Source organism: Podarcis liolepis, assembly GCF_965112155.1.
Source record: "Podarcis liolepis genome assembly, chromosome: 17".
In the NCBI taxonomy this organism is placed as follows: Eukaryota; Metazoa; Chordata; class Lepidosauria; order Squamata; family Lacertidae; genus Podarcis; species Podarcis liolepis.
Genome location: NC_139571.1, coordinates 33992560 through 34007880, shown reverse-complemented (window position 1 = coordinate 34007880; position 15321 = coordinate 33992560). Strand labels below are relative to the sequence as shown.

Here is a 15321-nt window from a genome sequence, read left to right as displayed (position 1 = left end):
TGCAGCCAATAGGAAGCCGCGCCGTGGTTTCTGAACATTTTGGAAGTTGAACGGACTTCCGGAACGGATTCCGCTCGACTTCCAAGGTACCACTGTAGTGGCCCTCCGTTTGTGAAATGCTCTCCCCAGGGATGTTCGCCCGGCACCTTCATTATATACTTTTAGGCACCAGGCAAAAACTTTCCTCTTCAACTGGCCCTTTGGCTGCTTAATATTCTACAGCCTTTTAAATGTGTCTGTGGGAATGGGGGAGTATTGCTTTGCTGTTTTGTTCTACGTACAGTGGTGCCTCGCAAGACGAAAAGAATCCGTTCTGTGATTCTCTTCGTCTAGCGGTTTTTTCATCTTGCGAAGCAAGCCCATTGACGGATTAGCGGATTAGCGCTATTAGCGGCTTTTAGCGGCTTATCAGCTTATCAGATCAGCTGATAAGCGGCTTAGCGGCTTAGAAAAAGGGGGGAAAAGGAAAAAAAAACCTGCAGGAACTCGCAAGACATTTTCGCCTTGCGAAGCAACCTCATAGGAGATTCGTTTTGCGAAGCACCTCCAAAACGGAAAACTCTTTCGTCTAGCGAGTTTTCCGTCTTGCAAGGCATTCGTCTTGCGGGGCACCACCGTATTTACTTGTTTTTATCCTGTATTTAATTCTGTGAACTGCCCTGAGGTCTTATGACAAAGGGCGGTATATAAATCCAATAGATAAATAAAAAACAAACAATTGGCTGAATGGCAGCCATTCCTCAAACTGCAGATGGGGAACCTGGCCTGCCCTCCACACATTGTTGGCCTCCACTTCCCATCTGCCCCAGCCAGCATGGGGAGCTGGACCCCCCAGCAGCTTCTACAGCGCCATGGGTGCCCTGTTCCTGCTCAAATGGTTTTGACTACGACCGCCTGTGTTTTCTGAGCTTAGATGTTGTGAGTTAAGGAAACGAGATGGTCAAAGGAGTATGTCAATCGCCCCCACTAAGCCCTCTGCAATTTGCTTCCTTTGCAGGAGGAGGGAGAGGTGACTTCACCCCACCTGCTTGTTGTGTGCGGCGACCATGGGATGTCCGAAACAGGGAGCCACGGGGGATCCTCGGAGGGCGAAGTGCGAACGCCCCTGCTTTTCGTCAGCTCTGCTTTCGACAGGGCCGGGGGTAAGGGCTGGATTCCTCTTGCCGGTGCTCTTATTTCAATAAAGAGATCCAGCTGCTTTTATTAAAAAGTGCTGCAGAGGAGTAGCTGCTCCCTTGCGAAATGCTTGTGAAATGACGCAATTTTAGAAAGGCCTGCTTAACGTGTCCTGGTAGACAGACAGCCTTCTTTCAGAAAAAAGAGTTTAAAATGTCTCAGGTCTGTGGTAGCCCTAGCATTAATAACGTCAGGACAGCTGCACAAATTATTATAGCTAGGAAGTGGAAGGGGCAAGGTCGAATATAAAATGGAAGAATGGTACTAAGAACTGTGGTATATAGCTATTAATGATCAATTAACATGTGCCATTAAGGTAAGACAAGGAATATGCAGGAGAAATGATTTTGAGGAGATAGGGAAGGTATTTGTAGAATTTGTACTGTTAAAATGGAAAGGGGTCAAACCATCGCGAGAGGTGTTGAAATTTTGGGAGGTTGGATAGTTGCAATGGAATGGCCTCGGTGCTGGGGTGCACATTTCCCCCCCTTATTTATTTATGATTATTACTTTGTCAAAATAATAATAAATAAAAAATGTCAGTAATCGCCCTTCCGCACTGCAGGTTTTTTCTTTTCCTTTTTTCCTCGGACTACCACTCCCCTCAGCTTTAGGTATCACAGTGAAACTTCTGGGTGTAGTGATTAAAATATCTGCAGGGCACCAGGTTAGAGGTTGTTGTTATTATTATTATTATTATTATTATTATTATTATTATTATTACTACTACTACTACTACTCCTCCTCCTCTTACTATTATTATTACAGCTATGAACGGCTCCAGCACTTTACTCTCTTAGGAAGGTAATAATGGGGAGAATCTTGATCTGTTTTGGTTAAAACGTGGCGCTGATAATGCCAAGGTTGCAGGTTCAAGCCCCCTATGGGACAGCTGCATATTTCTGCATTGCAGGGGGTTGGTCTAGTTGATCCTTTGGTGTCCCTTCCAACTCTACAATTCTGTGATCAGAAGGAAAATGACTGTAGCAAATACCTCTTTGCATTTATCATATTTTTGGGAAGGCAAGCCGGGGAAGTCTTAGCTGGCATCTTTCTCCTCTCAGGTCTCCTGAAACCTCCAGAGCTTGTTCAGCAGACTGACCTGGCCGTCACGCTGGCCATAGGCCTTGGCTTGCCCATCTCACGGAACAGCGTCGGGCAGCTTTTGCTGCCTGTCGTGCAGCAGAAGACGGTGAGAGAACAGCTGCGGTACTTGCATTTAAATGGGTTCCAGCTTAGCAGACTCCTCCAGGAGAACATGGCTACCTATGAAAAAGGCAAGTAAGTTAATGTCTGCGCTTTTTATGATAGCTGTCGAAACATTCTTAACCCACAGGAAACCTGCTTTGAAGAAATAACAATACAGTGGTAGCTCGGGTTAAGAACTTAATTTGTTCCGGAGGTCCGTTCTTAACCTGAAACTGTTCTTAACCTGAAGCACCACTTTAGCTAATGGGGCCTCCTGCTGCCACCATGCGATTTCTGTTCTCTTCCTGAAGCAAAGTTCTTAACCTGAGGTAATATTTCTGGGTTAGCGGAGTCTGTAACCTGAAGCATATGTAACCCGAGCTACCACTGTATTCTGATTGTTAGGGGATTGAAATATGATTTTTGTAGCATGACAGGAGAGAGACAGGATCAAAAACAACTCTTGTTCTTGTGACTCAACAGTCAGGGATGGTTCCCTCCTCTTAAGGCAGAACCTGCCGTTGGTCAGTTTCTGCTACAGTTTGGACATCAGGCTGAGGCATTTTGTAATTTTCTCATTTAAATCCTGCCTGCAGAGGGAAATGGTAGCTCCTCTCCCTTATTTATTTTAATTTAGTTAGTTAGTTTGTTTTTTATAAATATTTTATTAAGTTTTCACAATAGAAAAGCATTCAAGAAAATATACCAAGACAAAGAAAATACAAAATCACAAAAAGCAATACAATACAAAAATAGAAACATTGAACACATCAAAAGAAAAAGAAAAAGGAGATAAAAACACATATAATAACAAAAAACAAAAATTCCCTCTTTCTTAGTTTCTCATCTTCAATTAACTTATTTTCCCGACTTCCTCACGTCTCCCGTTCTTGTATCCCTTTTAAAAATTAATTCAGCAAATTCATATCCTATTAATTTATCTGTTATTAATCCTTATTTTAATTTAGTTTGAACAGTGTATAAAACAAATGGGTTGTTAGCTTTAACTGTGGTTTAAAGTGCTCATAAACACTTACTTGGGTTTCTTTGCAAACTGTGTTTCGGATTCTGTTTTTAAAAGCGAGTTTGCAACTCAGTGGTTGCGAGGGAACCATTGCACACCTTTATGTCTCGATGCAAGTAAGAAGAATCCTTTCTGCAGATCCCTCGAATAACTTTCCGGTCTGCGTTAATGTCTCTTGTGACTAGATCCTGGATTCCAGCAGTTTAAGATGGCGGAAAAATCCCATGGAAGTTGGATCAAGCTGTATTTGGAAGGGAACACCTCGGAAGTCCTCAGAAACCTTGGCAAAAAAGTTCTCAGGCAGTATTTAGAGGCCATCAGGGTCCTGAGCTCTTCCTTGAGCAAGCAAGTGGCACAATATGACACGTATTCAATGATAGTGGGAACCATCATTGTTCTGGAGGTACGGTTGAGTCTACTGTAGCCATCCAAATTTTCAGTTCAGTCAATAAGTCACTTACATTATCTCTTTTTCAAGTTGGGTGGTTCACCTACTTAGAAAGTACTTTGTTCATGCTCTGAAACAAGCTGACACAGCACCAGCCTCTTGACTCAAATTTAGGTGGGAACATATTGGCAAGGAGCAGGGGGATCTTTCTTCAGAAGTCGCTGACCTGGCCTTGCACCTTACATGTGTTGTCTCTGGTTTTCATATGGGCAGTATAAAAATACTGGGATGCGGGTGGCACTGTGGGTTAAACCACAGAGCCTAGGACTTGCCGATCAGAAGGTCAGCAGTTCGAATCCCCGTGACGGGGTGAGCTCCCGTTGCTCAGTCCCTGCTCCTGCCAGCCTAGCAGTTCAAAAGCATATCAAAGTGCAAGTAGATCTGGCGGGAAGGTAAACGGCGTTTCCGTGCGCTGCTCTGGTTCGCCAGAAGCGGCTTAGTCATGCTGGCTACATGACCCAGAAGCTGTACGCCGGCTCCCTTGGCCAGTAAAGTGAGATGAGTGCCGCAACCCCACAGTCGGCCACGACTGGACCTAATGGTCAGGGGTCCCTTTACCTTTATAAAAATACTGTTTTTCTGACAGTAGCGAAAGCTTCACTATCTTGATCCACGCTGCCTATATTTGCGTCGAAAATCTTGTACGTGCAAGACGCCCCATGCTGGATTGCAGACTTTCTCCGCAGTTTCCAAAGTTTTGTTTTCCTACGTGGCATTGGGAAGGGGCTGCTATTTGAGAGACCCAAGCCTGAAACTCTTATGAGCGTGGGGAAATATTTTGTGTGTGTTTTTCCTGTCGGATGCTGGCCATAGAATCTGCGGCTCAAACGCTATAGGTAAAGGTAAAGGGACCCCTGACCATTAGGTCCAGTCGTGACTGACTCTGGGGTTGCGGTGCTCATCTCGCTTTATTGGCCGAGGGAGCCGGCGTACACTTCCAGGTCATGTGGCCAGCATGACTAAGCCGCTTCTGGCGAACCAGAGCAACGCACGGAAATGCTGTTTACTTTCTCATCGGAGCGGTACCTATTTATCTACTTGCACTTTGATGTGTTTTCGAACTGCTTGGTTGGCAGGAGCAGGGACCGAGCAACGGGAGCTCACCCCGTCGTGGGGATTAGAACCGCCGACCTTCTGATCGGCAAGCCCTAGGCTCTGTGGTTTAACCCATAGCGCAAACGCTATAGCATTCGGCAAAAGAGCAAGTCTTGCCTTTGCTCCCAAAATTCTCACGAGCTGTAGATGCAGAGAAACGCTGTCTTGCTTGGCATGCTGGGTAGTTTGAGAAGTCCGCCGGTCTGGTCTGTCCCTTGTGCCATGCACAATGTGAAATAATGCAGGACCCTAACTAAATATAAAAAAGAGCCAGAGTGGTATAGGGGCACGAGAGTGTTGGGCTAAGACCTGGGAGACCACGAGTTCAAATCCCCACTCAGCCATGGCCACTGGGTGACCTTGAGCCAGTCACCATCTCTCAGCCTAGCCCAGCTCACAGGGTTGTTGAAAGGACAAAATGGAGGTGTGCAGTGGGGAGGACCAGGTACGCCCCCTTGAGGCCATTGGAGGAAAGGCAGGATGGAAACGTAATGGTCAGAAAACCCAAAAAACTGCTCCTTTCACCAGTTTTGAGTTCTAGACTCTCATGGGATGTTCTTGCTTGCTTTCTCCTCCTAGGTGCTGGTGCTGCTACTCTTGAGTACCGCAAAAGCTCTAAGCAGCAGGGCGGAACTGGAAGTGCCCCTCTCCCCATTGTGCTCTCTGCTGTTCTACCTGACATGCCTGATGCTCTGTGCGGTTCATGTCGTCGTGTGCACTTCGACGGAGAGCTCGTGCTATTTCTGCAGCATCTCCTGGCTAACAGCCATTGGAGTGATCATGCTGATTTCCGGGCTTCTCTGCGTCATTCTCTCTGCCCTGGAAAAGGTGCTTGTGAACCCCAAACAAATGGCAAAGGTAATAGATACAGGAATGTAATTTAAGCTGCCGGGGAATGTGGATCTGTACTTTTCTTGTGCCTCGTTGCTTCGGAAAACCACTACACCTTTCACATGGTAACTTAAACCAGTGTTTCCCAAACACGGGTCTCCAGCTGTTTTCGGACTACAATTCCCATCATCCTTGCTAGCGAGGGATGATGGGAGTTGTAGTCCAAAAACAGCTGGAGACCCAAGGTTAGGGAACACTGCTTTAAACCTTTGCAAGGAAAAGCATACATCGTGCACCAGCATGCTGCACATTCATGTTCCGCAGCACCACTTCTGCCTGTCGGTAGCCCCTGATAGGCAGACGAGCCCACAATGTTCTCCTTAATGAGACTGACCTGGCACCTACGTCGCAATCTTTTCCATGCTAAGCAAAAGCGTTTCTTTTAGTCCCAGGCATTTTAGCTTGTAGAAAGCGTGCTAACAAGTGCATTGGTGTTGTTACTGTATTTGTACTGCTATACAGTTAGTTGCATACTGCCCTGGAAATCTAAATAGGATGGTCTCTCTCCCCAGACCAACCCCAGGCTGGAATTGGACATTAAACGACTCCCACTTCTTTGCTTTTCCGTTGCCTGTTTAATTTTATTTTTTTAAACCCACCTACTGCTCCTCAACATGCTAGGTTGGTGAGGTCTTGCAGTCCAAGGCTGATACAAATGATCTTAGCGTGGCGAATTGCGAACATCGATTTGCCACAGTGGTGATATTGCTGCCTGAAAGGTAAGCTGCTCTCAGTTATAATGACTAAATTACCAGTGCCTAAGAGCAGAGTTCAGGGAGATTAGTGGTGGTGGAGCTGCTGGCTCGGCTCTTCTGCAGAGCTTTAACGGGCATCTTTTAGTCTTTGCATGAAAGCTGCTTCTCCCAGTAATCCATGTTATCCGATTTTTATACCGGAGCGGTAATGAAAACCCTAGTTTTGAAGTCACGTTGATAGATTTCAGTTTAACTGCTTTTTAACATGCAGTTTCTTGCAAAAGCGCTCTGGGAATACAGTAGTTTTGTATAAAAGTGGCATAAAATTGTGACGGGGGAAAACTAGCACAGAAAAAGGGGAAGGAAATTAAGCCCCTCCCTTTGACTCAAACCCCTTTTTTTGACCAGTTTATGTACATGGGCAGAAGTGTGCAAGCTATGGGGAACCTTAGCTTGGAACGGGTGATGATGATGGAATTGGTGAGCACCAAAATCAGTACAGCTGTGAGTTTATGAGCAAACCTTTTAAAGCTACATTGGTTCCGGTGGTGTCGCTGTATGAGAGATTGAAAAGAAAGCATTAAAGATTACCTTTAGGTTAACAGTGGTAACTTCCCTTGACTTGTAGGTTAGCCTTGTGCACTTCTTCAGAATTTTAACATTGAGGTTTTGATAATACAGTCAGGCCTCGTGTTGTGTTCCGCTCTTGTTACGGACTTTCAGCTTACGAATGTGGCAAACCTGGAAGTGTTTACTTCTGGGTTCGCCGCCCACGCAGAAGCAATCTGCATGCTTCACACATGTGCAGAAGCGATCTGCGTGCTTTGTGCATGCACAGAAACGCTCAATCACGCCGCTCAGAAGAGGTGCTCTAATTCTGGACTTTTTGGGGTGCAAACGGCAACCCGAAACGGATTAAGTCTGCAACTAGAGGTACAACTGTATGGAAATTGAGTAGGAAAAAGGGCATACAAGCATTTTACTGTACATTGAATTAGTTGATTTGGCTCTGGCTGACCACTGTAATCCATGTGCTGGTAACCACAAGGCTGAATTACTGCAGTGCTCTCCATGTGGGGCTGCCTTGGGGGCCTAGCTTGGAAGCTCCAGTTGGTGGCGAATCTGATGGCCAGATTGCTGATGGGGGGGGCACATGGCCATGACTTGACACCCCGGTTAAAACATCTGCACTTGGCTGCCCATTGACTCCAGAGTCATGCTCAAGGTCTTAGTATTAATTTACAAAGCCCTGAACAACTTAGGTCCAGGGTAGGAACTTTCTGAAACCTTACCTTCCAGCTCAGCTGCCTAGTGCATCTGCAGGAGCATTGTCCGTCATCTCCTGAGTTGGCAAGGCTTATCTGACAGCCAAAGGAAACTTAGCCTTTAGTGTCATTGGCCCTGCCTGCCCTGTGCAATGCTCTGCCAATAGAAATTCAGCAGACTTCTTCCGTGCCCTGATATTTATGCATCTGCTGAAAACTTTTCTATACTGCTTATGCATAGAAAACTATTGTTGTTGTTGTTTAGTTGTTCAGTCGTTTAGTCGTGTCTGACTCTTCGTGACCCCATGGACCAGAGCACGCCAGGCTCTCCTGTCTTCCACTGCCTCCCGCAGTTTGGTCAAACTCATGCTGGTAGCTTCGAGAACACTGTCCAACCATCTCGTCCTCTGTCATCCCCGTCTCCTTGTGCCCTCAGTCTTTCCCAACATCAGGTTCTATTCCAGGGTGTCTTCTCTTCTCATGAGGTGGCCAAAGTATTGGAGCCTCAGCTTCAGGATCTGTCCTTCCAGTGAGCACTCAGGGCTGATTTCCTTCAGAATGGAGAGGTTTGATCTTCTTGCGTAGAAGTCTGAGCGTAGGTGGCAAATATTCTTTGATATACCCGTAGTTAAAGAGTTATTATTCCTGATACCTTCTGGCAGTCGAAACTGATTACATTGAATGCATAGACTAGAGCAGTAACTGAATAAGCAAGTCAGTCTTTCTATTTCCCATATATACATCAAGATCCTTTCAAGCACTGCCTAGGCAGTGAAGTCTGAGAGGCCTAACATACAGCATTGAAGCCTATGACTTTGGTCAACTGAATGGCTGGATATTTTTTATATATTTCTCTCTGCATGTTTTATTAGTGTTCAGATGATAACTATTTATTTTACTTGACTGCACTTTTCCAGAGTTGTTTTGTTTTTTTTAGAGCTAAGCCAGTGTTTCTCAAACTTGGGACTACAACTCCCATCATCCCTAGCTAGTCAGGAACGATAGGAGTTGTAGTCCAACAACCACTGGGGGCCCAAATTTGAGAAACACGTGAGCTAAGTGAACTTCAGTTTGCTAAAAAAGGGTGCACTCAAGGATTTCTGAAGAGCTATCCTTAAACCCGGTTACTCTGCAGCAATTAACATATAAAATAGCCATTTCCGAGGTAGCCTTGCCTGCCTGGCTGCTGCTTAGGAAATAAACCCATAGCTTTAGTATGAGCAATGTAATAACCAGCGGATCAATATTATTCTTGCTGCAGCTGCGAAGCTAAATGAACAACTGTAGATGGTTGGGTTTTTCCCCTTGCCTTGCAACACGCTGGAAAATGGGCAGATTTAAAGAGATCAGGGAAACGGCTCCTTGCTTACCTCCTTTAGAATTTTCTGATTGCGAAAAGATTTTCTATTTTTAGTTCCACATCGAGGCACTTCATACTCAGTCGCGTGGCTAGAGAGACAATGCGAACTTTACATGGTAATGCCGGTTATTCAGAGAGGAGCCCTGCACACTCCTTGAAAGAGAACGCGCAGCCGTTTCAATGGCACAATTAACCGAATGTTGACAGCAGCTCTGAATTACGCTGAAATTAACCTTGTTTTGGGCTAGGAATGTAGGAGAATTACATAAAACGTAACAAAAATACCGTTGTCGTTGAAGAAGCCAATGCATGCAATTTTATATGCCGGCGGGCTCTAATGATGCGTTGGATTCTTTCCAAATTATATCGCCAACACATTTTTCTCCCTCCCCTCTTCACAGAATCCAGCTGCCGCTACTTCCAGCTGGTCTGAATTTGACGTGCTTATCCTGGCAGGCACTGTTGGCCATGTGTCAAGTCTGGGCGCCAGCAGCTTCATTGAAGAGGAGCACCAAACTTGGTACTTCCTCGTCAGTACCCTCTGCCTCGCCCTCTGCCAGGAGACCTGCAGGCACTATTTCCTGGCTAAAGACTGCGATCTTCAGCTTCCCTCTTCAGCCAAAGCAAACCCTGAAGAAGTCAAAGGAGCCCACCACCACAGGGATGATGCTGGCTACCTGCAGGACGCCCCGAAAACGGGCAAGGCTGCCAACTCCGAGAGCACGAGGGGCTCCGAGAAGTGGATGGTGTTGGCCACTCCATGGGTTGTCCTCGTTTGCTGCCGTCTGCTTCGCTCGCTAAATCAGACTGGAGTTCAGTGGGCTCACAAGCCAGATTTTGGCCACTGGTTGACAAGGTGCGAATTTTAATTGCTCTGTATTTGTTTTTGGCAGGAGGGGTGATGGATTAAGGCTTGTACATGGTAGTTCACCTGCAGGGAGGTGTAGAGTGGCTGGGAAAACCCCACCAGATAGGCAGGGTATTAAAAAAAATCTACTATTATGTAGGGAAGCATAACAAAAGGTCTTTCTTTTGGGCGACAAGCTATTGATACTTTATGGATCTTGCAGCTTTATTAGCTAGTATTTGTAAGAGTTTGTGTTTCATGCCATGCCTTGGAAGGTTTCCTCATATTTTCTTGGTAACCTTCAAAACAGTGGAACGTAGGTCAGCCATCTACCCTGTGTCACTCAAAGGCTCTGAAAAGGTTATGCAGTTTTTGAAAATTTGGCAGTGGAATGTTCTTCCTCTGTGCACTTTTCCAGGGAGGAAGATGGCAACCCCATAGTTTTCTAGGTTAATGACAATGCAGAGGGAGAAAGATGGGATGTACCATTTGGAATATGGCTGGAGGTTCCCTTACCTCTGAAGCCACGGAGCAACAGACTTTGGCTCTGGAGCACTGTTACTTCATCCCACCCCTCCACCCCGCACTCTACAGACCACTTTGGAAATTGCTGCGGGTTTTGTCTGACCACTCAAGTGCTTTTTTTCTACAAATCAAGGCACAGCTTCACCACCAGCGTCACAGTCAGAACAAGCGCCATCTTATGAAAATCCTGGCGCCTAGGCCAGGGTGGTGCCAGCTCTCTCATGGTCAAAGCAGCCTCTATGCCAGTCTCTATAGCGGTTCTCAACCTGTGGGTACCCATATGTTGTTGGACTACAACTCCCTTCATCCCTGAGCTCTGCTAGCTAGGGGTGATGGGAGTTGTAGTTCAACAACATCTGGGGACCCACAGGTCGAGAAAGGCTGCTCTAGAATGAATGAGTGGATGACGTTCACGGCCTAGCAACGGCTAGTCCAACAACAGCTGAGGACCCCAAATTTGAGAAACTCTGGGCCAGGCTAGTCTTCCCCATGACTTGCCTTTCTATCTCCAGTTAGCCAATAGGGTGCTGAGCCTCAATAGTGCAGTGTATTACTTAAGGCCACTAAATGAGTTCATGACAGAGGCCAGATTTGAACTGGCAGCTTCCTGGTTCACTGTTTAATCATGAAGCTGCTCTAGCTCTACTTGGTAGTTAGATTCATAGAACTGTAGAGTTCGAAGCAACCCAAAGGATCATCTAGGCCAGTATTTCCCAAACTTGGATCACCAGCTGTTTTTGAACTACAATTCCCACCATCCATGATCATGTGTCCTACTAGCTAGGGATGATGGGAGTTGTAGTCCAAAAACCACTGGAGATCCGAGTTTGAGAAACCCTGATCTAGTTCAGCCCCGTGCAGTGCAGTTGTATCTATTTGATGCTTTGCAAAAGACTGGAACAATCTTCCTTTGCATCTGCTTGCTTTCTTTTTAAAAAGAAAGTTTCCTTTTCCATCTAGGAAACAGTTACCTGCTCTTGGGTGGGAAAATGATGCTTTCTGAGGTAACTTGCCGATCCTTAACTTCTTTCCAACAGAATCGCTTGGCCTGTGAAATAAGATTTTTAAAGGAAGCCTAAAAATGAAGGCTTAAGTGTCAGCTGCCGTTGTGTAGCAGCCCACCCTAAATCTGCAGTGAAGCTGCCTTATACCGAGTCTGACCATTGGTTTACACACCCTCACTCTGGCTCTCCAGGTTTTTGGGCAAGGTCTATCCCAGCCCTACCTAGAGACACCAGGATTGGGACCTTCTGAACGTCAGGGAGATGTTCTATCACTGAGCTATGACACTTCCTTGTTATATTCATGTGCAAAAATAAGGTAGGGGGGAGGAAGGTGCCAGGCACCCAGAATGAATGCCATGGCAGGAATAGTTCTCTGTGCTCCATGCTAAAAATACAGCGAAAACTCTGCTCCAAGGCAATCCAAATTCTGTGATGCAAAAAAAAAGCCGAATTATGTCGCTTGTATAAATTAGGCAAGTTTGTGAGATTTCTCTAGTTTTGCATAACGCTGTGCTTGATACTATTTTAATTTATTTATTTTTGCGTTGGATATTCTGCTTCCGCAAATTGTGACGAGGGGCAAGGAGCTGGAACTCGTGACTTCTGAAATTTCACCAGGTGTTGGCACTGCACTTTGAAGAATATATTTGCAACCCTAATGGCTAGAAAGCTGCTCTTTTGCTGGAGCAGAGATTGGGGGGGGGGGGGAGGAAGCAAAGCCCTTTTACAAATGGTGCTTGGAACATTTGACTACCCCAAGCACAATTCCAATTTTCTCAGGGTAGTAAAATTGTCCCCAAGCAGATCCATGTGTGTGATAGCAGAAGAAATGTATTAAGGCTGCAATCCTGAACCCACTTACCTGTGAGTAAACCCTATTGAATTTAGTAGGGCTTACTTCTGAGTAGACATGGTTAGGTTTGTGCTGTAATTCTTCCTTGGATTACCTTTTGTTGGGAAAACCCCCAATGGGGCAATAAATCCCAATAATTTACACTGGCTGGGGCAAATATATCTAGTTATAATTACCTATATCTGTATCTATCTGTATCTAAGGTTTAGGATAGGGATAATTCCTCTGCTGTAATCAAGAGGCAATTCCATTGAGTAATATGCAATTTAGACAAAAGTATATATATCAAGGTATGAGATTTGCTGTTTTTAGGTTGAAACTAGTTAACTCTTCAGCCTCCTTCCCAATAAACAACTTTAATACAGGTCCAACCAACCAACAATTTCAAAAAATGAACTTGCAGTAGCTGAATCTGTTAAAATGGATCTAATTGAAATTATTCTTGTTTTTGCAGTTCTGAACATAAAGCTGAACTTTCTCTCGTGGCATCTGTATCTCTAGTTATGATTTTTATTCTTGTGCAGCGGAGATGTTCTCTGGTTTCAAAAATAGCAATGGCACTTGGACTCTTGGGAGTGTACAGTTACCGGGCAGCCATTGGAAATGTGGAATTTCCATGGCAACGAGACAGCAAAGATATTTCAAAGTAAGTTCATTAGCAGCTATGTAAATGTACTTAACACTGCGAGGTCTAAAAGGAAATGTTATACGAGCGAGCGGTGTGTTGGTTTGGGAATGAGCCTTAAGAGTTTCTGCAGGTTGCCAGGGACCATTGCAAAATGGGAAGCCTCTGTAAGACTGTTCTGCCTTGGTCAGACCACACCTGCAATACTGTGTCCTGTTCTGGGCACCGCAATTTAAGGAGGAAATTGACAAGCTGGAACGTGTGCAGAGGAGGACAACCAAGATGATCAAGGGTCTGGAAACCAAGCCTTATGACCTGTAGTTGAGGAACTTGGTTATGTTTAGAGGAGATGTTGTTGTTTAGTCATGTCCGACTCTTCATGACCCCCTGGACCAGAGCACACCAGGCACTCCTGTCTTTACTGCCTCCCGCAGTTTGGTCAAACTCATGCTGGTAGCTTTGAGAACACTGTCCAACCATCTCGTCCTCTATCTTCCCTTCTCCTTGTGCCCTCCAGCTTTCCCAACATCAGGGTCTTTTCCAGGGAGTCTTCTCTTCTCATGAGGTGGCCAAAGTATTGGAGCCTCAGCTTCAGGACCTGTCCTTCCAGTGAGCACTCAGGGCTGATTTCCTTAAGAATGGATCGGTTTGATCTTCTTGCAGTCCATGGGACTCTCAAGAGTCTCCTCCAGCACCATAGAATTTGAATTATTATAATTCACATAATTATTCAAATAATTCAATTAATTCAAATAATTATTATACTAAATGAATTATTATAATTCATAATTAGAGGAGATAGCCATTTTCAGATATCTCAAGGGCTGTCACATGGAAGATGGAGCTAAGTTTGTTTTCTCCTGCTCTGGAGGGTAGGACTCAAACCAATGGCTTCATGTTACAAGGAAGGAGTAAACATCAGGTCCCTTCCAACTCTACATTTCTGTGATTCTATAATGCGCTGTGGGAATGAGGAGACACCTAGTCAGCTTGGAGACACATGGTTGGCTCATTGCAGGCGACCAGCTGAGTGTTAAACGACAACGCGAGGGATAGTTGGGGATCAGTTTGACAGCAAGGTTCCGCAGATCTCTCCGTTTCCTAGTTGCAGCCACCTGCCCTTTCACAAATGTCTTTGGGGGCTTCTAAGCCAGAAGCATAATCCACTGAACTTTCAAAGCTGCAGGTTCCGTGTGTGACTCTTCCTCCCTTAAAGCTGATGGCTTAATATCGCCATTACAGTGTGAAGAGCAGTTTAGAGGCATGTGGTCTGAGGCTTCTGAAGTACAACAGCTCTTTTTTTAAAATGCATCTTTAACTGGGTTGATATATTATAATCATTTTGTACTGTTGTCATTTAAAATTGTCTAGTGTTTTTTATATACACACACATATATATATATGTACACACACACAGACATATATATATGTGTGTGTGTGTGTGTGTATATATATATATATATATATATATATATACACACACACACACACACACACACTCACACATATATATATACATACACATACAAATACAGTGGTACCTCAGGTTACATATGCTTCAGGTTACAGACTCTGCTAACCAAGAAATAGTGCTTCAGGTTAAGAATTTTGCTTCAGGATGAGAACAGAAATCGTGCTCCGGTGGTGCAGCAGCAGCAGGAGGCCCCATTAGCTAAAGTGGTGCTTCAGGTGAAGAACAGTTTCAGGTTAAGTATGGACCTCCAGAACGAATTAAGTACTTAACCAGAGGTACCACTGTATACACACACACACACGTACACACACACACACACACACACACAAATATATATATAATGAAATGTATGCCTCCTTGACTGGACTACGCCCCAAAAGTTGGCCTATAAATAAGTTCATTAAAAATACAGCAAGAAACTTCTGCTTCTGAACGTCAATGAGAGCACTCATTTTAATAGCTAGAAATCTCGAGAGTGTTTGTAGCTACATGTACGAACTGGAACACTAGGATGCATTCCTGTAACTTTTAAGGAGAGGTGGTTGAATTGATGTTTCCCCTGCAACTAATTGGTGGTCTCTTCATTTATGAAGCAAGTAAGATTTTTAAAAGTAACTTGGACTTGTGGTTTGTGGAGGTCCTTGTCTCTGATGACACGGCCAAATGTAGCCTTTTGTCATCCCCAGTAAGTCATTGAGACCACTTGCATGTACAGCATTTCCCTGTCCTTTTGCCTGATTTTGCTTGATTCATAAAACCAGCATAGTTGTGCTCAGGTAGTTTGTGGGGAAGACAGGTGGGGTTTGGACCAGGCGAAGAATATGGGTATACAAAGGTGTGAAGACCTGGGA

The 15321-nt window shown here is 44.9% G+C and overlaps 1 protein-coding gene across 4 annotated transcripts in view; it reads left to right on the top strand.

The window, feature by feature from the left end:
* The window catches only part of PIGG (phosphatidylinositol glycan anchor biosynthesis class G (EMM blood group)), a 62249-nt gene that overhangs the window by 13573 nt on the left and 33355 nt on the right, over nucleotides 1-15321 (top strand). For 2 of the 4 annotated variants that reach the window (XR_014520478.1, XM_083481397.1), the window contains exons 5-10: nucleotides 998-1142; nucleotides 2241-2453; nucleotides 3574-3791; nucleotides 5511-5789; nucleotides 9544-9998; nucleotides 12826-13017. Coding sequence is in view for 2 of the 4 variants with exons in the window: in XM_083481397.1 (XP_083337523.1) it covers nucleotides 998-1142; nucleotides 2241-2453; nucleotides 3574-3791; nucleotides 5511-5789; nucleotides 9544-9998; nucleotides 12826-13017 (1502 nt within the window). In the remaining 2 variants the exon portion in view is untranslated. Of the gene's footprint in view, nucleotides 1-997; nucleotides 1143-2240; nucleotides 2458-3573; nucleotides 3792-5510; nucleotides 8039-8481; nucleotides 9999-12825; nucleotides 13018-15321 lie in introns of all 4 variants that reach the window. The other 2 variants (XR_014520479.1, XM_083481398.1) reach the window with 2 other exon arrangements.